This window comes from Diorhabda carinulata, chromosome 8 (genome assembly GCF_026250575.1).
Source record: "Diorhabda carinulata isolate Delta chromosome 8, icDioCari1.1, whole genome shotgun sequence".
NCBI classification, from domain to species: domain Eukaryota; kingdom Metazoa; phylum Arthropoda; class Insecta; order Coleoptera; family Chrysomelidae; genus Diorhabda; species Diorhabda carinulata.
Genome location: NC_079467.1, coordinates 12,704,642 through 12,730,789, shown reverse-complemented (window position 1 = coordinate 12,730,789; position 26,148 = coordinate 12,704,642). Strand labels below are relative to the sequence as shown.

The following is a 26,148-nucleotide window of genomic DNA, read 5'->3' as shown; positions in this document are numbered from 1 at the left end:
TTGAAAGTTATTTGTAAATTATAGCTAACAAATATGGATAAGAATTTCCATTGTCTTAACTCATCTATCAGCAGCTTCTATTAATAACTATATAGGAAAAAAATTTTTGGAACAAGAATTTCAATTGAAATTTTCTTCAATCTACCATGCCTTAGGTATAAATACTAATAATATTTTTCGAGGCCTAATTAAGATTTAACATCTGCTATATTTGGACTCCTCATCATTTTAGATTGGATAATTTGTTAAAGATTACACTTTTCTCAATATTCTCAGAATTATATCACTGTTTATTCCGGTTTGTGAGAACATTTATCTCCACAAAATTTAATATGTTGGGTCTCATTATTCAATATTACATCAATTTCTGATGAATTTGGTGCAAATAAATATTATAACAAGAGCAGCCTAAAAAATCTCAATATATTATCATAATGGTTTCCTCTCTTACTACTTCTATATCTGCTCGAAGGAACCAAAATGCGTAAGATGTTCAACCAAAAGATACTCCATCAAAATGCGTTCACTGTTGTGAAGTTTAACCAGCTAACTATGACAGAATCGGAGTAGCCAAAAAATTACAAAAAATAAATAATGAGCAAATGAGACAGTTAACTCTTGCTCAACTTTGAATGGTTAAGGGAACAAATAAAATAAAAAAAAGGAGTCATAAACTATAAATCTTAGAAAGCAAAAAGGTACCGGCGCTTCAGTCAAAACAAAACATATAGGGAAGTAACCATAAATAAAGAGGAGAACCCTCAAATTCAACCACCTCCACAAGAATCAAATACTGATTTTATACTATAAAGAATCTTAGATAGATTGGATAAGATAGATGAGCCCAAGGAGCGATTCCTAAATTTAAAAATAAGAATCGTAGAATGGAATGTCAACGGGTTAGAAATACCAGCAAGCGCTATAAAAAATTTTGCCTCATTTAAACACATTTAACAAAAAACTTATTTATCAAATTTAGTAATTCATACTATCCGCCCAAAAAATGCTGCTAAAAGCGGAAGCGCAATTATAATAAAGGAATCTTTATTACATCATAAGGTTACCAAACGATAAGAATACGGGCCGGTTAAAATCAGAAAAAAAAAACTTATGAGGTTATAATTACAGCTATATTCAGCACACCGAGACATACTGTGAAGAAAGGACAATATATTTATTGTTTTTCTGGATAATTAAGGATACAGATTCACAGTGGGAGGGATTTCCAATTGATTGACAAACTAAATACGAAGAATTATTAGCAACGTGAAATAATCTAGCTTTATCAACTGGAAAGCGAACATATTGGCCCACAGATCAGAATAAGATCCCTGATCTTATAGATTTCTTTATAATCAGGAATGTATCCACAAATTATCTGAACGTAGAGCAGGCATGGGACCTGAATTCGGAATATTCTCCGATACTTCTTACAATGAGTGATAGTATATAATGATAATAAGCAAAAAGCAAATAGTTTCGTGAAACCTTTTCATAAAAACCTTCTAGACCAACGAAAATGAAGAAACACAAAACTTGAATGAATCAGAACAGAAGGATTCCATTGTTAGACCTACTTCTCCAATAGAAATTTCTACAGAAATTATGACTGACATAATTCCTAGAAAAACCCCTGAATTTAACCTCATCACTGGGGAAATCCCAAAGCAACAAAGCTATAAGGTAGATGCAGTAAATTTGTCCATGTTAAGCAGAAACCTTAATTCAAATTAGAAAAAAGTGAATATGTACATTGATATTTTATAGAAAGCGTACCCTCATTCTTGAAGATATAATTTATGGACATCAACACGATGATTTGTTGTTTATTTTTTCATTATATCGTTTTTTTTTTCAATACTGATCATTCAGAGCTTATTACCAGCCCATTCGTTAATATGCCCATCAAAACATAAATCTTTTTTAACGTCTTCTTGGCAAGCTTTGCAGTACCATGATTCTTGGTGCCTATTTTTTTCTCCCAGATCTTCGTTCTTTGAATAGATTTTTTCTATTTTGGTGACTTTTACTGGCGCTTTTGTAACTTTTACAACTCTGTTTATAGCCTTTTTTTTCTGATTGGTTTTGGATTATCCTTTATAGGGTGTCTAACTAACTAACGTTCAGTAAGCTTTCATCATTATCACTATTTGTCTTTCTGTTATTGTTTTCTACTCCAAGTTGGACTTCTGAGTATTTATCTTCATTTCCTTTATTTAACTTTCTCTGAATGTTATCCGCGTCAAATTTTGAATTTTTTCACCCTTTTCTCTTTGATGCTCGTCTTCTTAGCCTTTTCATCCGATGTTCTCTGATTTTGTTTTGCTTCGTCTTTCGAGGAAAAGGTTTCTGTTAAAGTCTCGCTGTATAAAGAAATGTCGTCTAGGATAAATTTCTGGGTATCTATTTAAGAATGCTTCCAACCAGTGAATGCCTGCAAGACATTTTTCTTGTGAGAACAGTTTATAAAGACCATTTCGTTCACAATAATTATATACAGATCTTTGAAGAATTCGTTTCTTTAGAGGGAACCTACTTCTGATTATTCTGTCTCTTGCTCGTTAGTAAGAATCCTTCTTCGGCCCAATGGCTGTTTTTCGTGAATATTTTGATTAATATAACGATTAAGAGTCCTGCAAGGCATTTTAGAGTTTTTCGACCCTCCGTTTTGTACTGCTATTAAGGCCAATTTAAGGTCATCTTCTGTCCACTGGGAACGAATTCATTGAGTTTGATAAGGTGACTTCTTCAAGACAATAAGACAATAAGCTGGAGATGATATGCCCATATGAGTTAATTTGAAAATATTTTTATTTGAGTTTATTACTAAAAGAATGGTAAAAAGACCTATTTTATGATGTTGTACTTATAGTTATTGTAAACAAACAAACACGAAATTTACAATCTATTAAATCACGTGAATTTTTATTTTCAACAGTACCAATTACATGTGAATCACAGAGTCTAAAACATTTCATAGAATCACAGACGTAATCTAAAAGTCCTTGGAAGCAAATAAAGTGAGCTCTGCTGCTTTCCAAGACGTGGACCATATCTTGATAGAGTTTGGCATAAGGCAAAGCATAGAGTAAAATAGGAAGAAGCATACTCTCATCTAACAGAAATAAAATAACTTTACTTAGTGTATACCAGCGATATACTAAATCTATATATATATATATATATATATATATATATATATATATATATATATATATATATATATATATATATATATATATATATATATTATTTATAAATACAATTGCAACGTTTGCTGATAAATGGTGTATAAAGTTGAACGAAGCCAAATTTTCTTAACTTTACGATCAAACGAAACCAAAAACTCCTAGTTAAAATAAGCAAATTCCTTATACTAACAATGTAAAGTATTTGGGAATGACACTCGACGCTAGACTTCGTTGGGGAATCCATGTTAGAAAAAAACGCGAGGAGTATAAAAAGATCTACTGGCTTCTAGGAAAGAACTCCAAATTATCCCCATGCAACAAACTGCTTCTGTACAAACAGATATCGAAACTTTGGGGTTGTGTTAGTCTTAGTAACAATTACTAGATACCAAGGTATACTAATAAGTAGGACCTTAGGATTTAATAATTTCCATGTTGGAAAAAATTATTTATTGATCTTCAAGACCAGAAATATACCCTATTTGGTAGCTGTTTTTGGGTGTTTTCTTTAAAAAAAAAACAAGAATTATAGCTATACAGAAAACCAATCTATGATAGATTCAGACGATTTTTTATTTATTACACTATACAGGTATCAACGAAACTAGTTTAACAACTAACTTGTGGTATTTTTTACTTTTAGAATTGTTACCGAATTCTGTATGATTACTGCAAGAAACTACATATACCTATATAATTTTAGAAAGGTTTCATTTTATTGTTGTTAACTAATATTTTTGGCCCGATTGGAAAAATCCTCAATTTTTTCGTCGGTTTTTTCGTTAGTCATTCAACTTTCAATTTCCTCACATCCATTTGCTCTCCAAAACACGATATACTTGCAAAAAATTTCTCTAATTTAATGATTCCTGGTATTTTCGCTCTTTCAATTATCAACGGGTTTTTCCAATATTTTTAATGTTTAAAACCAATAAATATTATGTATTAGTAATGATATGATAAAATTTTCCTTCCATATATGTATTTATATTTAATTATATAAAAATACTTAGAGTACATAAAAGTCATTAGCACTACGTATAACATGATAAGCAAATTGAATTGGTGACATTCAAAGCAAGTACCTAGACAAATGTAGTTTTCAATCTCGGTTCACATCTCATAAAATGTGGAGACAACACATCAAATGCAATTTAAATTTACTGGTATACTCTTATATTATTTGTAGTTTATTCCACAAGCATTCCTATTAAGCTGTGTAAGATAAACTGTTGTTGGAAACTCTTTTTATATATATGCGGTTCTCATCGAAAGTAACTTGTACTTGGACTGAACCGTATTTATTTGTATAAAAGTTGAGTGAAATACTAAAACTTACCAAAGGGATAATAACGAATTCCTGAGGGCAGAAAAGGGATCTAGCGATGCCGATACGATCAAGATAGCTGTTTGGCTCAGTCAACTTAATTGGTTATTTTGGTCCATGGTTTAGTAGATGGAAGTTTTTATGACATTCACCCGGAATTCTGGATATACAAAATTGTTAGTTTTTTTTGGACATCATAATATATAAACCTCAAATTAAAAAAGGGTTTCAATAACAGTTATTATATGATAAAAGGTTTATCAATTTCATGTCGCCTCTCACCTTCATATTAAAACAGAGATATTTGAAGAATAATTGTTTGTTATTGTTCACAAGTATCTGGAAAATTTATAGGAATACGAAATGTTTGAACTTTTTAACGGTAAAGAGTTGCTCTTATAATAATTAAATAGATATCACGATTTTCTATTCATTTTTGCTCGAAGTTATATATTTATTTGACTTTAATGGTTACATGTCCATAACTTATCCTCCAAAATTGCCTTGTATTTATACAGTATGGGATATAGAGTAAATATGATGACATAACATTAATTATAATGGGAAATTTATGTAATGATATTTACTGTTTGATAAAAATATTAACAACAATATGCATACAGCGATTATTCCAAGAACATTTTTGAAATATCCCTTTAGACGGCGATCATTCAAAAATTTCAGAACTTACTATAATTTATTCCAAATATCTGTCATGAAAATAGGTAACACTAGGACACAAATATTAGATTTCACCATCTGAAAAAAATAAAATGTATTTTGTGATTCTGTTCATTTTATCTATTATTTTCATCTAAGTGCATTCGATTTTATTGAAATTTTGAATTTTCAGGGTAAAACTGTTAAATTATTTTTCTCGCGTTAAGTACTTGTTTTAGATAAACAATTTTGAAATAACGTAATATTTTAAATTTCAGACATGGGAAGATTTGGTATTTATTATTGAACTTCACTTTTCGATTAGAAATCTTAGTGGTGTGGTATTTTTCATTTAATTCGAAAAATATTTCTATTCAATTTTCTCTTTGTGGGATAATATTCGGTATAGTCTGTTAATTGATTAATGAGAAAGTGTTTTGAGATAAGCACCACTGATTTTTTTTAATGTCAACTTTATTTTGAATCGATTTTCCATACGACGTTACATTACTTCAATAGAAAAAAAAATTATTTGATTTATAAAACTCATAAAAATAAAATTAATACCTCGTGGAACTGATTGATTTTAATATTCCGGAGTAACAACCTATGCTGGTATATAGTAATGATAAAGTTATCAGGTACTGTTGTTATTATTGATTATTATGCACTATTTGGATTCAAAATTTTCAATTGAGATTGAGGATATCGACATCTTAATTACCTTAGGTGAGTCTTTAGGGAACTCTAGTGCAGCTGTTATGCATTATGCAGGAAGTTTCCTAGAAGAAATTTAAGAAGTAAAAATATACTTAGAGCCACTGTACGACGTTGTAGAGGAACTGACAATGGCAAGTTACACAAATATGTCTTCTTCAAGTATTTGGAGTACACTTAAAAAGCAGCAGCTACTTACAGACAAGTGAAAGACTTTTTGCCAAACTTTAGAACAAAGAGAGCCTTAAATCAAAATTTATCAGAATGTATTCTTTATTGGAGAATACTTAAGAAGCAGCAGCTACATACTAATAACTAGAGACGAGTTCAAGATTTTTTACCAAGCTTTAGAACAAAGACAGCCATCAATCAAAATTTATCATAACGTATTCTTTATACGGACGAGATCACCTTTACGCGATAAAGTATGCTGAATTTCTATAATGCACACTACTGTGATGAGAATCCACAAGTCAAAAGGGTGTCATATTACCAACACTTATTGAAGTTAATGTTTGTGCATTTAGGTAACAAATTAATAGGTTATCACATCCTACCTGGAAATTTGTATGGTTATATCTACATGGGTTATTTTAAACAATCACTTATTCTGTGTAATAGAAGATTTAGCGATGGAGCTCCACCGCACTTTGAAATAAGGTGTCGTAATTCGTTGAGTAACCATTTTCCCAATAGATAAATTGGTAGAGGTACTGAAGCTCCGCTTAATTTGTCTCCTCGGTTATGCGACCTTTTGGACTACACAGTTTGATCGTACCCTAAGTAGAAAGTCTATGTTACAGAAATAAATTCCCATTAAGAATTTGATGACAGAATTGAACGTCACTTCGTAACCTCATAGCTGATCCACAATCGCTTAGAAGATAAATGGATTCTTTAGAAAAAGGATAGTCTTGTATATTTTTGAAAATGGACGAAATGTTTTACACTTTATAATTACTTCACACAAGCAAACTTCACACAAAATAAAGTTCAATACTAGGTACTTGGTACGAACCGCTTAACTAGCACCTTCTACGAGTGTAGGATACGATAACAAATTCACGGGATGTGAACTCCCAAAACATATCTATCATGCCTCTACCAAACTTCATGCTAGTTCATAAAAAAATAATAATTAAACTTTTTCCGATGAATTTGAGTCCTATGTCACCGATTTGCTAACGGGATCGGTTAATTACCTTTTAATATAGTTTTGAAATTGTATTCTAATAATCGATTTTGAACAGTTGCCAACCCACTCTTTGATGGCAATTATCTGTAGTGAAGACTCCGGCAAATTAGTTCTTAACTTGTCTCTGCCACATGTAGAGCTTGGGCTCGTAAAATTGAGTAGTTTTATATATTTTAATATAATAGTGAAATTCACACCACACGTCAGTTGATCAATTTGCTATCACATAAAGTACTTTATTATAGGTATGTATTTCTAATGATTTCGCAAACTTAACGATCGTTAGAATTTAATCTAATATGGAATGGAAGTGAGCATGGAGTCCACTCTTCAATTGAACGTATGTTATATTATGGATGCATCAACTACAAAGTTCACATATATAGTTTATAATGTTTATTCATATTGTGTTGCAGTTTCCCTGATGATGGAAGAACATTTTCCAAAAGCTTGGAATAGTATATAAGAAGAGACAACACCGCCAATGAGCATGAGCACTCGAAATACATTCCGAAATAAAACAGAAAATGGTCGTAACACCAACTTCATTCCCGAGGCATTAATCAACATAGAAAATGATGATAGCAATGAACAAAAGCAGTATTAAGATACTCACAGGTATATATATACACAGTTTCTAATAATTTCTATAGCGGAATGATTCCCAGTCCAGTATTCCGATATTTCAAAAATTATTCAAATAATCTTTCACAATGAAGTCACTAAGTAGAACAATGAGCGATGATAAAACCATAATTTATAGTTTGAAAAATTTTGAAACATGTAATTGAAACCGTTTAATATCATTTAATGCACAAATCAACTATTGAAAGAATATTTTTTTTACAAATAGGCAAAAATAAAATTGAATTTTTTCTAGAACTTAATCTGGTCAATTTTTCCCCGATGCAACAAAGAACTGAAAGAAAATAAATAAAAATTTCAATTACAATAGGAAAAGGATCAGTACTAGTTTCAGGATTAGAAATACAAATAATTCCCAAATCAATAGCAAATGCAGAGAAAGGTATCTGTACCATACCAACAAATAAAGAGAAAAATTGGGTGGAAATACTCGTAGACGTTCTACTTCTCATAAACATGTTATGTTAAGAGAATCCCGAATTTGAAAATGAAAATTGAACTAATCCTAAAAAATTTTAAGAATAAATACTGGAGGAAAAGTAGCCATCATAATCCTTTGCAAAGTAAAAGAACATTTTTTACGACGAAACATGTAATTTAACTTCAAACAATGCTGTGAAATACAAGATTCGTTCCACTGACGATAATTCTGTTTATACAAATTCATACGGTTTCACGTTAAAGAAGAAATATAAAAACAAATAGAAAAACTATAAGACGATAAAATAATTCCACTTTCCATCATTCTATAGTAGTGGAGATGTCTCTGGAAGGCATAGAAAAAACTGCATGTTCCAGTAAATAGATAAATTTATAATGGATGCACGAAGATGGTTCGTTTGGAAGAAGCGAAAATCAAAAATCAATTCGTGAAGGAGGAATATGAAGTTGAATTAAAATAAATTATTCAATAATTTCATATATATAGATTCAATATAATTAACTATTTGATTTTTCTTTGGTAAAAAAATATCTCAACATAACACATAATCCAAATGAAATTTCAGAATTGGATGAGAAATACTCATGTACATGGATAACATCGATTTTTAGTGTATAAAACCTTTATTCAGAAATGAAGTGAGAGTCTGAAAGAACTTTTGGGAGGTTATTTTCTTCTCAATCTCAAAAATAATGAAACTGCTAGAGTTCGCATTAAAATTGAGAATAAAAGGATTCATTTAATGTATTGTTTATTGTTTAGAATCATTTATTAGAAATAGTTGAGTTTTAATTGAATAAACTAAGAGTAAAGGAGTAATTCTGAGTTTGACCTACTTCATAAATTGAGTTGTACTTCTTGGAAAATATTCCTAAACTTTTTAATGGAACAATATTGAACTAATAAAGGAGTTTTGTATTTGTACTCATAAAAGTTGGTAATAATGCGTCATCATCACGAACTGAAATTGGGTAAACTACAATGTATGTATATATATATATATATATATATATATATATATATATATATATATATATATATATATATATATATATATATATATATATATATATATATATATATATATGAAAGTGATCTATTGATTAATATAAATACGCAAGTTGTTAGTGTCAATATCATATTTTGATAAAGTCGAAACTTTGTTTATTTCTATCTTTCAAAAATTATTAAAAAAAAACTAATTTTGAAACAGAAGAAACCTAAAATCAAGAACATCTAGAAATATAAACAATATCAAAAGATCTAAGAAATAAGAAATTAAAGATATTTATATATAATGGGCTAGGTCATTGTGAATTGAATTGAATTTTATAGGGTAGGCAAGGTTAGATGGTTACTATTGACGTTAAAGTTTGCCTAACATACTTATTGCCTAACTAATTTCATAGATACCACTCTTTTCCAAATTTCATATTTTATCCTTTGGATCACGCAAAAATTTTATTCAATTGTTATGTTTATCAGAAACTGCATTAAATATCAAATAATAACAAACATTTTTAATTTAAATACGAGCTTTTATACTGAGAAAATGTATAATGTGAATTAATATGAGTCTCTGAAGACGTTGTCCAAACGCACGCCAGACAATGTAATTGTGAGTGTTCGTGTATTGGTAGTATAAAAAGTGTATTCAGTACCCTGAACATAGTTTTCATTTACCAAAGAAGTTGAGATATATTTATTCACTAATCTTGTGTTGTCACTTTTTGCTAGTTTGTGCGCAGGTATCGGGAAATTTCGCGCAAACGCACAAATAAATGCAACTTTGAGATTGATAAAAGTGACTTGACTATGTGACAAAGATGACATGATAAGGTGATATCGATCAGTTAAACTGAATATCTAACCATCTTCACTAGGTAGAAAAAACTCACGGCGATATTGAAATTAATATAACGTATAGGGTAGTGATCTGGAGCACTATATCCAGTCTCAACATCATGAGAATCAATCTCTAGAACGTACGAAGATTAACTTGCATATGTGCAACCAGGACCATGAGAACATGTCCAACGGCTGCACTAGAAGTAATTCTGAATCTTCCACTTTTCCATATATTATTGAAAACAGTAGTGGAAAAAAATCAAAACCTCACACATCACAAACATGTTCTGAGAAGGTGAATAAACCAAAATCTACCATAAAAATTATCAAATTTGGGATATGCCTAAGTACTGAGAAAGTTTAGGTTTTGAAAAAACTTCAAAATCTCAAACATGAGCTGGAAGAGCAAACTGGATCGAAACACCATACCAGATCAAAAATGCCATCAAATGGTGTACAGATGGCTCCAAAACAGCAGACGCACTTGTAATATATGCAATTGAAAAATGTACTCAGTTCAACTTATTATAGCAAACAGGTCCGATATTTGATTGTCCGATAGCTGCCATTAGAGATTTGAGCTTCATTGTTATAAGATCCAATTTGGTTCGGGAATATCTGGATAAGTTAAATGATCTACTTGAGATGTATATTCGGGACCCACTACATTGGAGAAAAATGAGATAGTAAACAAATTTGCTAAGTAGGTGCAAATAAATCATTCATAAGATCTGAACCCTGGAATCAGATATATGACAATATGGAAAATATCAGAGAAGAAGATAGAAAGGGAAAAACCAGTTATCTGCAGGGATTGAGATAGGCAAAATACTCCTGGGCAACTATTATCTTGAAAGATCTGTTAAATATATCAACCTTGATAAGAACAATCGTTGTATACTAACAGGACTCTTATTTGAGCAACGTACAGATGATGCTCTGTAGAAGACGAAACCTCTATCCACATTCTCTCAAATTGTGAGACTACGGAGCTCCAGAACATTAAACTCGGGAACGTCTTATAGTGGTAGAGCTATCAGCTATACCGAACTTTTAAAAATGAGAGGAATTCATAGACCAGCTGTGAGTACTATTTTTAGTGAATAACAAGAAAGGGAACACAATAGATCCTTTCAATCGTCCAATATACAATATGTTTTATTTACTGTTTGTACTATCTATCAATATTGAAGAGATCAATTTTGTTAAAAATATTGCAATTATTGACAAAGAGTCAAATTACTTTTGCTTATGCTTTATATGCATGAACTTGAAAATTTAACATAATTTGTAGGTAAGTATCGAATACTTACTGAATGTATTATAGTGATTTTTAAATTGATATTATCTAGTTAGGCAGTTATTTAATAATTATTATTTCCACAGAAGGACTAAGAAGATGATTATAATAAGTATTTGGATAACTTGTTTCTTTTAATATATCCTTCAAAAGAAGATTGATTGGAATTAAAATTTTATCACATGATATTAGAAAATTTAATAACATAATTTCTACTAATGAAACTCAATCAACACTTATTAAGGCCTTCTTTACAATGATAACAAGAAATTGTTTTCAAAGCTCGATTTGGTCCATTGTGTGTTATTTTCTATGATCTAATCCTTGAGGTTTATGTTGAAATCTGAAAATCCAAATAATTTTCTGATTAACATAAACTATGAATTTTATAAACGATTATATCGGTAGAAATTTTAAAAATAAGTTAAAGCATGCAACATTATGATCTGCGACGGTGTCTGGCATTTTCAAGTTTTTCACTACTTGACAATGGCATCGAGTACATCCAGTGCTGATAAAAGTCAAATCTTCAGGATATTTGAATTTTACGCTTGGAGGTAAGACTCGTTTCTATATAATATAAAAATTTTATTCATGCATAAAAAAAAATCTCTTTGTTCGAAGAGTTTTGTTCACAAATATGCACTGTTAATTGAATCCTCTTGTTAGCACGTTCGCGCTCACCAGCAACAACCGTAACTATGAGACGTGTCGACATGTTTGACATCGCCGCCAGTTTACTACATAAATTTACAGTTTTAATGTTACCGTGTTTAGGCGAGACATGAGTCTCGAAATATATATACATAATAGTAGATATAATGGAGACTACTCAACACACGCTACTGCCTGCTTAGCCCATTAGCAATGGAAATCACTTGGGACTCGAGGACAACGACATCTAGCGGAAGAGTTAACGCTTCACTGACCAGGAGAAAGAGTAGATTTGAAACTTGGATAATTCAGATTTAAACATGTGTATGGAGAATAAAATATATATGGAGAATAAAATATGTATGGAGAATAAAATATGTAGGGAGAATAAAATATGTAGGGAGAATAAACTATGTATGGAGAATAAAATATGGAGAAAAAATATGTATGGAAAATGAAATATGAAAATTTCTGAGAATAAACATAAAAACACATAGATTTCGAAATATCTTCATTGATAAATGTCGAGTTTTGATAAAGACTAAAAGTCGAAACGTCAAATTTTCATCTGTCTCTAAAAAATTATGAAAGAAATAATAAATCACCTTCATCATGAATATCAAAATAAAGAATAAAATCAAACTAGACTTTGTTCTGATAAGAAGAATTAATTTTTCCTTAGTCCTCACATCTCAAATATATAGCAGAAATCAAGTAATGCTATAAATTTTACTTAAAATTATTTGGGTCTTTTTTATCATTTATAGCTTTTTCGTTCTTATGAATGTAAACCATTTTTAATAATACTCTTTTTCGTATATTTTAAGAATTTTTGAATCTATGTAATTGAATTTATGTTTTTTCGATATTTCATGGTTAATTAATGCAATTTTATTTTTTTATCGTATTGACGACCTCCTAGTCTATTTTCTAAATATATAGACAGCGTCTCAATTAGTACAAGGTACTTGATATATAATATTACTTGATATTGATTACTTGATATATATTGATATTACTTGATATAATATTAATTGATCCGATAAAGATAAAGCAGTGGACTTATAACGACCTAACCACTGCACTAGAGGAGACACCTTAGATGTACTCCAGACGAAACCTCTGATGACTTCGAATAGCTGAAGAAGATGCTGGACATGAGATATGATCACGTACATCTTAAACACCTGTACCAATCACAGCTGAAGAGCCGAAAGTAGAAGCGTGACAAACTTCTTCAAGAATACGAGGTAGACATTGCCCGATTCAATTATCCATCAGCACGGAGAGCATTATGGAATGTTTGAGCATCCACGCATTCATATGCAGAGAAAGCTTCGATAAACCATTCTAAAAATCTTAGATACCCAGACTACTACTCTTGAATATAAAGAAGCCACGATGGCTTCATACAACAAGATCAGAACCATACATTAAAAGGGCGACGAGAGCAAACTTGACCAAATCGTCAATTTGATAAAAGATATGGTTAAGAAGAAACCAAAAAAGATTAGATACAGGAATTGTGGAGAGCTAGGTCATGTACGGAGTTTGTGTATGCGTCTCACTTCCGTAAATGAAGAACTACAGGCACAGGAAAACTGGAATGGTCAGCTACGAGGGGGCAGCACCAACCCAAGATCGTTCCAAAGACCTTCTCATATTGATAACTTGGGCTACTTCAGATTGAACAACCAAGTTAAAGGTCAATGGTCTGTGACTATAATGAATTGTCTTCCAAATGTAGGGCCTAGAATATTTATATGCCCAAGTGACGGCTAGAAGTTCTTTTTGATTGTACTATATATATTGTTTAGATTCGTTGAGCATGAGTGACGCATGAGCCACGGATATATCTTGTCCAACGGTTTTTTGTGATAAAGTGCCACATTTTATACGTGTGTTGTCAATATAAATGGTTTCGCAGGATATTGTAAAACAGGACTATTACATAAATTTTTAGTAGAAGAAGTATTAAAATTCTTCATGATTTTTTTTATTATGAATTAATTTAGCATTCTTTCAAGATATACGGTCATTAGTTTTGTTATTTTTGCAAAGAGTTTTATAAATTTGTGATAGTAACACAAATATCATTATTCAATCCTCTTAAAACATTGTCCATAACTCTCTGAAAAGTCTTTAAGTCCTCCAACAAAGTTTTTCAAAAACTAGGTTTCGTTTCGCTAAGAATTGAAATTTATGACTTTCTACCATTATGCACATGAAAAACGACTCCTGCGCCAATTCCCGTAGATTTTGTTAAAAAAAACAATTTCTAATTATTTTAGGTATGTATATGTGACATTCTCAGTTGGATTGTTGGGGCCTACGAGTTCATTTCCAGCATATGTTAGTTAGTGTTATCCTGATTCTTCTTAGTGGCACCTACACCATCTTGTAATATATCTGATCTGTCAATTGTAGCATTCGATTATAAGTACATTTGTTTGTTGAACTTCCATCCTTTTTGACAAGATTCTTCATGTCTTCAGTCGTCGGAGATGGTAATTAGATATTTAGAATTAAGAAGTCTCTCGAGCAAACTTGGCGTTACCAGCTTCAACATTCACTTCTTTGACCTTTACTGTACCTCTTTTCAGGCTCCTTTTGAACAGCAGTGCTTCGTCATTCGGTTTATCTTATATCTCCTCAATTTCCCCTTAGTCAGCTGGGTCCACGTTTCTTGATCTTGATCTTGATCTTGATCCTCATTTCTTCTCTCAAGTTTTCTTGACGTGTGTCCAATTCTTTTTGCCTTCTTCATCTCTTCCTAGGCAGTTGTTGTCAAATCTTTCAGTTTTTTCATCATCTCGACCTTCGTCAAAAAACTGCTGTTTGCTATTCTTTGTCGTTGAGTTAAAAATTCGGTATGTCTTCCAATCAAGTCCTATATAATAATTTTATTTCACTTCCAACATCTAATTGTAAGGTTTCTTGGATAAGGTTACTAGATAAAAATGTATAAGTTTTATTAAACCATACTTATAATAGTAATTACAACACTATTAACAATTCCACATATTTCCAAAATTTAACTAATGCTCTACTGGGAGCTCCCGCCTTATAAATGCTTTTCAGGTATTCTAGAGTATAGTCCAGAGGTAGGGAACCTTTTTACCATTAGAGGCCACATGTAAATTAGGCAGCAACAAGAGAGGCCGCATAAGCTGATTGACCTAAGAAAGTGACTTTTGTGAAATTATTATAGTTTTTCTATAAATTTAACAATTTATTGTATTATATAGAAAAAATAAAATATAATACTATAAGATTTTAAATATAATATACATATAAAATAATATAAAAACATTTTACAAAAATACAATAAAATATTTTCTTATTCACCAAGTTAGTGACTTATTTGGCTTTGTTTTTTGTTTGACAGTAATTGTATATTTGGATCAAGCTTCGTAACACACAGCTTCAATTAATCCTCTAAATGTCCATCTGTAATTTACGTTCTTAAATTAAGTTTTATTTTTGATATGAGAGAAAATGTTGTTTCGCAACAGTAGGTACTTCCAAAGCAGGAAAGTAAACAGCGAGCATGTTCTCGAAGGCATGGATATTCAAGAGCATTTTTCCAGATTTCTATGGGATCCTTTTTAGTGTTAAAAAGGGATAAAGGGATATATATATATATATATATATATATATATATATATAATAAGAATATTCTTTAGGATATTTCTATTATTTTTAATATTAATATTTAATATTTTAATTATGATAAAGTAAGATACCAAGCCAACATCTCCAAAGATAAAGAAGATAAATATATATATATATATGAGAATATTCTTTAGGATACTTCTATTTTTAATAATTTTAAGAAATATACGGTTACTTTAAATGTTTACTTATGTTACTTTACATACAGCGCCATCTCTGATACATAGCATGTACTACAAATCAATATTTTAAGTCGATCAAGATGTGACATAGCTTTGGCGTTAGCATCATCTGGAATTGCGGCGACTCTTCTAGATGGCGGTCGTACTGCACATTCTGTGCTTAAGTTGCCACTCAATTTAAACACAATTGATACTCCAACATGCAATATTTCCCGATCCAGTGCAATGAGAAAATTGTTGATGCAATGCAAGCTAATTGTTTGGGATGAGTGCACAATGGCACATAAGAAATCACTTGAAGCACTTAACTTCATACTGAAGGATCTTCGGCGAAATAACAACATCTTTGGCGGCTTGATGATATTGTTGGCAGGCGATTTCAGGCAGACGTTGCCAGTAATTCTGTGGAACGCCTGCAGATGAATGGAATGCTTGCCTGAAGGCACCTTTATGGAATAACGTAAATACATTATCGTTAACCACTAATATGAGAGTTCAACTTCAAAATGATCAAAGTGCTGCATAATTTTCCAAACAATTGTTAGCTGTTGGAAATGGAAAAGTCCCAGTTGATGCGACATCTGGATTAATTACTCTTACCAACGACTTTTGCGGATTTGTAGACTCTCAATTAGCTCTTATTGAAAATGTTTTCCCAAACATTGGTGAGAATTATCAGAATTATGCTTGGTTGAGTCAACGAGCAATTCTTGTCGCAATGAATAATGATGTAAACGCACTGAATTTCACCATTCAATCAAAAATTGCTGGCGATTTGGTGACATTCGTTGATTCCATAACAAATCCCGATGATGTAGTAAATTATCCAACGGAGTTTTTGAACTCTCTGGAGTTACCAGGATTTCCACCACATAACTTGCAACTCAAAGTTGGTTCAGTTATTATGATATTGCGTAATTTGAATCCACCGCGACTTTGCAACGGTACTCGACTCGATTGATTGAGGCAACCATTATTAACGGAAAGTTCACAGGTGAAAATGTATGTATTCCTCGAATACCAATGATTTCGACTGATCTTCCGTTTGAATTCAAACGATTGCAATTTCCAATTCGCCTTGCGTTCGCAATGACAATTAACAAGTCGTAAGGCCAATCGCTTAGTGTTTGCGGGATAAATTTAGAAAATCATTGTTTTTCACATGGGCAGTTATACGTTGCGTGTTCACGAGTTGGGAAACCATCCGCTTTGTTTGAGTTGACGTCAACCCAAAAAACAAAAAATGTGGTTTGCCAAAGAGTACTTCAATGAAACGGATAATTTGCGGACACATATAACGCTTCGATTCAGTATTTACTTTGGATTCACTTTCATTTACTTAGAGAAGTTCAACTAAATAACACTTCATTTTTGTAATTGCCCCCTCCTTAAATGAAAGTTCCTCCTGGAACTCATGGATACTCCACCTCACCAATCCAACTGGTTACCGCTATCTTGGTCATAGCCAGTTTCTTCACGTTGACGGAGACGAAGAAGCGTTTCTCACACACCTCGGTAGGTGATGAACCGTGAGTTGTGTTTTATTCTCAGCTCCTTCCGGAAGACGGTTGCTAATCCTTTTACGTTTTTGATACGAGACGAGATGTTAGAGGCTAGCGAATAGTTTTCCGGCAGAGCGGACAAATCTCGTTGTTGTTCTGTATTGACTCCATATCTAGCTTTGCCGGTACATTCATACGCACCCATGAATTCTACAGAAGCAGAATCAGGCTCTTCTCGCAAATGGTTCACTCCTTATTTTTCTGATTGAGTATGGATTTTTGTAATTTTGGAAAAAATCCCTTTCTTCCGTTGGGTTGTGCAGCCATACTTCATTCCCCTCTTTGAAACCGTCGTTTGTGGCTTCCGTGTCGTAGGCGCGTTACCACGCCCGAATGACATGACATTGAAATACCATAGTCCAGATCCTGTGCTAAAAACAATCTTCTACTTACGTTCTGGGGCCATCTCTACTTGCCACTATCCAGACTTCAGGTCCAAGGTAGAAAACAGCTTGCTGCCAGCTGATGTATAACGTCAATTCAGGGTAGAGGATAGCTGTCTTTCTCGTGACGTTGTTTAACTGACGATAGTCCACACAAAATCTCGTAGTTTCATCCTTTTTCTTAACAAGCACTACTGGATGGCACACTTGGACTAGTAAATTGTTCTATTACTTTCTTCTCTTGTATCTTTCGAATTATTCTCTCAGCTTCCTCTCTCTTTGATCTTGGTTTTCTGATTGGCTTGATATCACAAGTATCGATTGTTTGTTTAACAGCTGATGCTCTACCAGTCTTCCCTCATCTGATATAAATAGATACTGCAAGAGAAATTTCCTTTTTCTCTTTTTCATAGCTCGATTCAAAGATAATAATATCATATGTTCGAATCGATCATGGGAATTGTCGGTTGTCGTCATTTGGTGGACCATGTTACTGGAAGGATCCAATCTCGATTTCCTTTTTGATAATAATCGGGTAATCGTTTATCACACGTAACTAATGCTTTTCCAATTAGTACTCCTTTGTCAACCTCCCTCTCGTGGTTCCATGGCTACATCATAACCGGTGTACTTTTTTCCATGACCCCAGCAGCCACGCTACTATCATGGTTTCGCTTCGTGCAGGTAGAACAGTATTTTCCTGTAGAGCTGCCAACAACGTGTTACTGGATGGATGAAGTAAAACTTCTTCAGAACCCACTTTAATGTTTTTGTTTCTGAAGTCCAATTGGAAACAATGAAGATTTATTACATCCATTTCCAGAATCACAGGATTCTGATATGATTCTTCGTAACCGACCTGTTTTAGTTTTTGTGAGCATTTTCAAAAGAAAAGAATATTCATTATTTACTACTAAACTAAAAATGCAATTTTCTTAAAAACGGTCAATTTTAGAGTGTAAATGTTCCATTTGAAAAAATGAAGTTTTTGCTAATTGAAATCTCCTGAAATAATGCTTATCTAAAAAACACCCCGAACCCCAAACGAAACTTCTACTCTGTTCAGACATTTAAGCCATCCTTTACCTTCGTACTCACCAAAAAAGTTAAGTTACTTGTCACCAATAACGTTAACTATGCAGTATTTATAGTGTATCAATTTTCGTAAAATCTTCATATTTTTCGCTCCAACTTGGCAACGTCACAATTTATGGGAAAAGAAAAGACAGGGCTAGATGCAGAATTTTACGCTTAATTTGATGGTAAGCAAATATACAGGGTATTCTATTTAAAAAAACGTTACTTCATGTTGTCACGCTTAGGCTGAATACCCTGTATATCTCAAAATATTTTAGAAATGTATAGTGCAAATATAGCAATTTTTAACTAAAAAAGTTTTTTGTATATTTTACCTTAAGTGAGTTATTACACTTCCACACATTAATAGGCTACCCCGTATGTTAAACATTTTGTGACTTAATTATTTTATTGGTCGCGGTTGGTAGCTCAGATAATCGAGACCTCGTATAATTAACAGCCTGATAATCGAGTTTCAAATTTATCATAGAAATTGCACATTCCTTGATTGTTGCCCCATATCAGTAATGATCTTGAATTCACGGTTATCATGGCTCTAAATGTTCAAAGTCGGCCCATTTAATTGAAACAAGTAGTATTAATTTTCATATCAAAGGCCGAAATATCAATTTTTAATATATTTCATAGTGCAGCAATTGAAATTTCACAATTATAATTGGAATAGTTATTCTTACCTGTAGATTTGGAGGACAGTGATCGAGTAATTCAAGCATATGCCTAATGTTCTGAGCATCTTGGATGACAAAGTTCAGTTCCATATCGAATTCACCGCCAACTAACTGCAAAGGAAAATAAATATTACAGTTTTGTATTAAAATGAGATTTTTCTTATGGTGGATGTTCAACCATTTGCTCTTCTAAGTGTTCTTGATTTTGAGTTATTTTATAATTTTTTATAAACAGATGAAAATTTGATATTTTTGTTTGTATATTTCATTTTCATAATTGATGTATGTTATTCTAAGTATAAGTTCCATAGCTTATATAAATTTGTTTTGAGTATTTCTGTATATTCTCCAATTTTGTGCCATTTTGTTAATAATAAAAAACATTATACCGGCATGGATGAAATATTACCTACCTATCATAATATTGAATTTGCATATGGAACTGAAGCCAAACAAAATATGAAAAGTTATGAAAATATCTTCCACTAAATTGCAAAACAAAAAAAATTTCCTACTCAAATGCAAAAAATTGATACCTACAATTCTAAATTTAAAATTATCCCATATAATATTTACGAATAGTCGCTTGCAGCAGGAATATCAAAATCACGTTTTCTCTAGGTTCATTTATCAAATCATACAACTATCTATTACCGAATTAACTAATCTAATAAGAAATTAGAAAATGACTTGAGAAATATAACTATTAGAAATTCCTATTAATATTTCAATAAAATTTGTAGAAACATGTCGAGAAGGAACTGAATCACTTTTTAATAAATACAAAGAAAAAAATATTAAGAAAATTGATAACCTAATATTGGAACAAGAACCTATTGATGAAAAAACAAATGAAATAAAATCAAAACGGATCGAATTTAACTGATACTGTCATAACAAAACAAAACAAAAGTTTGCAAAAAATATTTCTAGTGACAAATATCTCATATAATATAGAAATAAAAAACCAATCATACATATAACGAAATCTGATACTTGTAATTTTATCACTAATTTTAAAAATAGATTGAAAAACAAAAAAAAACAAATCAATATGAAACCTCAGAATATAACTAAAACGAAAGAATTTATCAATTTAAACAGAAATCTCAAATTTTTAAAAGCAGATATATTTAATAAAACGGTTATTATGTAATGAGAAGATTATAATTATTAATTATCAAAAACAAAATAATGATCTTATTCGATTTAGAGAAAAACAACTTTTTAATTTGTCATCAGATGCAAAAAAAATTGAATATTCATAATGCCTTACCCCCAAGAATATATGGTTTGCGAAAACTGCACAAACCTGACATTCCTCTTCAACTGATTGTTTCAAGTATTCACACTCCTCTTACCCCATTATCTAATTATTTGAAAAATTTGAAAGGAAAAATAATAAATTTAAAGATTCCTAACAAATATGTATGTATTTAGTTGAATGTAGATTCTTTATATACAATTATTCCTGTTACAATTGTGAAAAATGTATTAATAAAAAATGGGACAAAATTGAGGAAATTCAGAAATACCTCAAAACGAAATATACAAACAAATTGATGGTTGTGGATGTATGGGAACTTCCATTTTAAGTGTTATAGCACAATTAGTAATGGAAGATTTTGAGGAAACTGTCCTAAGCAAAATTGATATAAATATTCCATTCGTTTTCCGATATGTAGATGATTGCGTACCAAAGAATCAAATTGAAAATATAAATAAAAAATTCAATTCTTATCATAAAAAACTTCAATTCACAATTGAGGACGAGCAAAATAATAGAATCAATTTTCTTGATGTCGCATTATATAAAATTAACAATAACATAAGAACAGAATGGGTATACGAAAGCAACTTGGTCCTCAAAATATTTGAATTTGAATTCATGTCAGCCTGTCACAGAAAAGATCAGTGATAGTAGGTTTGGCTGATAGATGTATCCAATTATCAGATCCTGAATTTAGATGCTTAGCTATTCAAAAAACAAAAACTGTATGCAAGGAAAATAATTATCTGGAAAAAATGATAAACAAGATATTCGAGAAAAGGATAAACAGATACCATAATCAGTTCAGAAACAAAATAGAAACTAAACACTAAAATATAAAACATTATCGTTACCATATGTACAAGCCCAACAACTATCGAATTATTTCAATAAATATGATATTACTATAAGTCATAGAGAACATAACCATTACCCAAATATTTCACCAAGCTAAATTCTAAAACACCAAAAAATGAAAGAAGTAATATTATATATCCTGTGTCTTGTACAAATTGTGACGCTGTTTACATAGGACAAACATCTCAGTATTTATAAAATACTAAAAAGGTCATCAATATGATAAAAAAATGAAACTGCATTAAAGAACCACGAAATATAAAAAACAAATAAATTCAATTACAAACATTCAAAAATTCATAAAACGGATTCAAATACACGGAAAAGATCATTTTTAGATAGGGTTCAAATTCATAAGAAAGAGAAAGCTATCAATGATAAAAAATTATTTGAGTAAACATAATAGCTCTATTATGTACATTTTGAAACCACGAATAATTATAATTTTTTTAAAATCATCGATTTTATTTTTATTTTGATTTTCATGATGCAGGTAATTGATAAATAGAAATACGCTGATTGTCAGTATCGAATAATATTTTGATAAAGACTACAATTGGTCGAAATATCAATTTTGATTCGGAAAATTGAAAATAATGTAGATCACTGCATATAAAATCAACTCATAATCTGATAAACAATTAACTAATAATTAAGATAGTTTACAAATAACTATCTATTTAATATACGATACGAGAGTCAACTTTACGACAGAGATTATTCTCTTCCTATCTTATTTTCAAAATTCACTTTAAAATGAAAAAAATAACGTTGTTATGTTGAGATTATACAAACATCTTGGTTAGACTTTGATTTTCCAATGCGTTACAATGAAAGTCAGCTGACAGTTTGACTTGACGTTCAAATCTCGTAACAGGATTTGACGGGCTGTTTCAAAATTATGAATGATATTTCCTCAAAAGATTGAAAGCTTGTTCAGGATATATATTAATTTTGCTCTCACAGAATCCTATCTGCTGAATTCAATGACGTGAATATTGAAGATGCGGATAGATGTCTTTAAATGATTATAAGAATATTCCACCCTATTTAAATATTTTATCCATTTTTATACTATTATTTCAAAATAAAACTAGAAACAGTTGAATTTATAGCAAATAATGTGTTCAAATTGATTTCCATATAACACTAAACAGATTCAAATGCTTCTCGTACATTTCGGCTTATTTTCGACAACAATCCAATTATGTGAATTTATTATAGCTTCTACCTGAGTGGTGGTCACATTTCAGCACTGAGCCTTGTCTTATCCTATCAACAGTTCATCTGGTAATTGTAGTTGAAAATTTCCTTCAAAAATTGTAGACAATATTAACCATAGCATGAAACTCTCAGATGAAATATGGATAATTTGCTGCCCATTATCTATAATTGTGTCTGTTTACTGTAGAATTCAGTCCAAATAGACATTTGAAGGCGAATTTTAATGTTTCAAAATACTTTGTCTTTTCTTACTACTTGCAAACCGAGTTTAATCTCTGAAAAATTCAAATATTAAAGTGAACAGTGGATTGTACTTCTTAATGAAGATTATTTATTTTTGTCTCGTTCTAATTTAAGTTAATAACCAAAAGGTTAACAGCTGCATTTGCTTTTGGTAGAAGGACATTAAAAAAACTGTTGGTTATGACGTGATTAGGTACTGGTGATATAACATTTAATAACAATTGAAATTATATAAAGATAATTTCAAACATATAATTATCTAAGTGCTTCAGATCGCCTTCAGTACTAACAATACTAGCTTAGGATTATCATCTACCTCCTTAAGGATTATCCCATGTACTCGATGCTCATTAGAATCAAGAAGAGAGATATTGAAAAAAACTACAGAATAACATTTGATACTTCTCTCACCACTTCACAAAACTTTGGAGCCTGATCGATTGCCCTAATGTAGTTTCTAGACTAATTTTATTTTGTAACTATGGAATTTGGGTCTATGTAAAATTCTGAAAACACTGCAGGCCTTTTTGTTGGTATTGACATAAAATATATTTAAACGGCAAACTGCATATATTTGTTAAATATTCTATTCGTATGATGGGAGAAACTTAAAAAATATGCTCATGAGCAAAAAACGCCCCCGTTTAAACAACTTCTGACGCATCCCTAATTTCTGTATAATCAATCTTTAAACTTATAACTGAGATATCTTATCCTAGTCTCATATCTATCTATCTGTGCTCCAATCTCAAAAAGATTCTTATTATCAGATATAACAATATTTACACTGCAAATAATTATACTGTATGAAATAAGTATTTGTTTTTCATCGATCTTTTATAGAGTATAATATAGAACTTTTATGTATTTTATCTAACGACTGAAGTACTGTTAAGTCTTTCGTTAGATATTTATCATTTCTCCTTCACATGCAAAAGTTTGGTTGAATTTATAAATTCCTTGGTTTTTGTTATATTTTGAGATTTAATATTACTGTTATTTTTTTTAAAGTTATTTTCCAAATTAGTGATATTACAAGTATCAGGTCTTATTTTATTTTTTATTTTGTTATTTAGATGTTATTCAAATTTGCAAAATATATTTGTCACAGATAATGCCATTAGAAATATTTTGTGCAAAATTGGGACTTAAAGATGAAACTTCCTTCACTTCAATTGGAATTTCAATATCAGTTGAATTTTAATCTATTTTGATTTTATTATATGTGTACGAGGATATATTGAAAAATTCTTAGCCTACTATAGAACCAAACAAAATTTCAATTTCAAAATATTTTATTACTCAACATATTGGATACATTTATTACAGCGAACCTGCAACGTCTCTAGACCTTTAAAAAAAATGTTTGCTCTGCAAACCCAGACCTCTACAGTTTTTATTACCTCCTCGTTGGAAAAAAATTTACGACCTTTTAAACTTTTTTTCAGTTGAGGAAAGAGATGATAGTCGGACGGAGCCAAATCTGGTAAATAAAGGGGGTGTTTTAGTAATTCAAACCCTAAATCACGGATTTTTTGCATGGCAATATGAGATTTGTGTGCAGGGGCGTTATCCTGCAAAAACAAAACACCTTTGGATAGCATTCCACGACTTTTCTCTTTCCTGTAGAGTGGTCAGTAATGTCGAAAAATAATCTCGTTATTGTTTCACACTTAGCCAAAAAATCAATCATGATTACTCCATGGCACTCCCAAGAAACTGAAGTAAGGACTTTTCCAGCATATTTTTGGACACAAAACTTCTTAGATCTTGGAGAACCAGAGTGTCGCCATTCCATCGATAGTTGCTTTATTTCCGGATCGTAGAAATGTACCCAAGTCTCTTACATAGTAAAAATTCGCTTTAAGAAGTCTACATCGTTTTCAAATCGAGCACAGATCGAACGCGATGCTTCTACCCTTGCATGCTTTTGTCAAACATTTAGGGATCCATTTTGCAGCAATTTTTCTCATGTCCAAATTGACGTGAACTATATGATGAACGCGTTCGTATGAAATATTCAGTGCTTCAGATATCCGTTTTAGCTCAATTCGACGGTCTGATAAAATCATGTCATGAACTGCATCGATATTTTCGGGGACTGACACAGAAACTGGCCTTCCCGATCGGTCATCATCTTCAAAGGGAAATTTACCTCTTTTGAAGCTTGCAGTCCAATTTTTCACGTTCACATACGAAGGACATTAATATTCGAGGGTATTAAGCATATCTTCGTAAATCTGCTTAGCTCTTAACCATTTTAAATACTGGTACTTGATGATGGCAATCTTTTTTCTTTTAATTTATTGCGTAACTCTGGTTTACTTTTTTGACGTCAAACTTTACACTGACACTTCTAATAAGTTATTGTTCGTTGCTATGGTAACGCAATACTTTGTTTATGCATGGAACTGGTCTAGGCTAACTAGATATCAATTAGAAGGCTATTTTTTCAATATAAAATTTATGGTTGTGCTATGGGGGTATCCATATAAAATGTAGCAAATTAGTTATGTAAATGATTACGTAAATGACTTATTTATTGCTGTAAAAGTAATATATGAAAAGATTCAATTCTTATCATCAAAAACTTTTCTTGATATTACATTATATAAAATTAACAATAACACTCGTGGTATACAAAATCAACTTGGTCATATTTAAACTCTAACTCATGTTATAGTATGTACAATTTAAAAAAAAAGAATTCAATACAATTTTTTTATGAAAATCATATCCTTTATTTATTCCATAATATTAAGATAGCGTACTGTCAAATTTGTAATATCCATCTAATTTTATTCAATAAACTATGTTAGTTTATTAGTAGGTGTTTTGACTTTTATTTCAGTTGAAATAGATGGATTTGACTGTACGCTATCTTAATATTATGGAATATATGAAGGATATGAGAGGTCAAAAAATTGTGAAGTGTTTTCATGTTCTTTTCGAGGACTCTACTATTTTTCATCTGTTCAATGAGATTAATTTAAGTATTGCATGGGT

The 26,148-nt window shown here is 31.1% G+C and overlaps 1 protein-coding gene across 12 annotated transcripts in view; it reads right to left on the bottom strand.

Annotated features, from left to right (window-relative positions):
* The window catches only part of LOC130897076 (neurobeachin), a 735,983-nt gene that overhangs the window by 552,108 nt on the left and 157,727 nt on the right, over positions 1–26,148 (bottom strand). For all 12 annotated transcript variants that reach the window (XM_057805651.1, XM_057805655.1, XM_057805652.1 and 9 more), the window contains one exon: positions 19,554–19,658. In XM_057805651.1, coding sequence (XP_057661634.1) covers positions 19,554–19,658 — 105 coding nt within the window. The remainder of the gene's footprint in view (positions 1–19,553; positions 19,659–26,148) is intronic.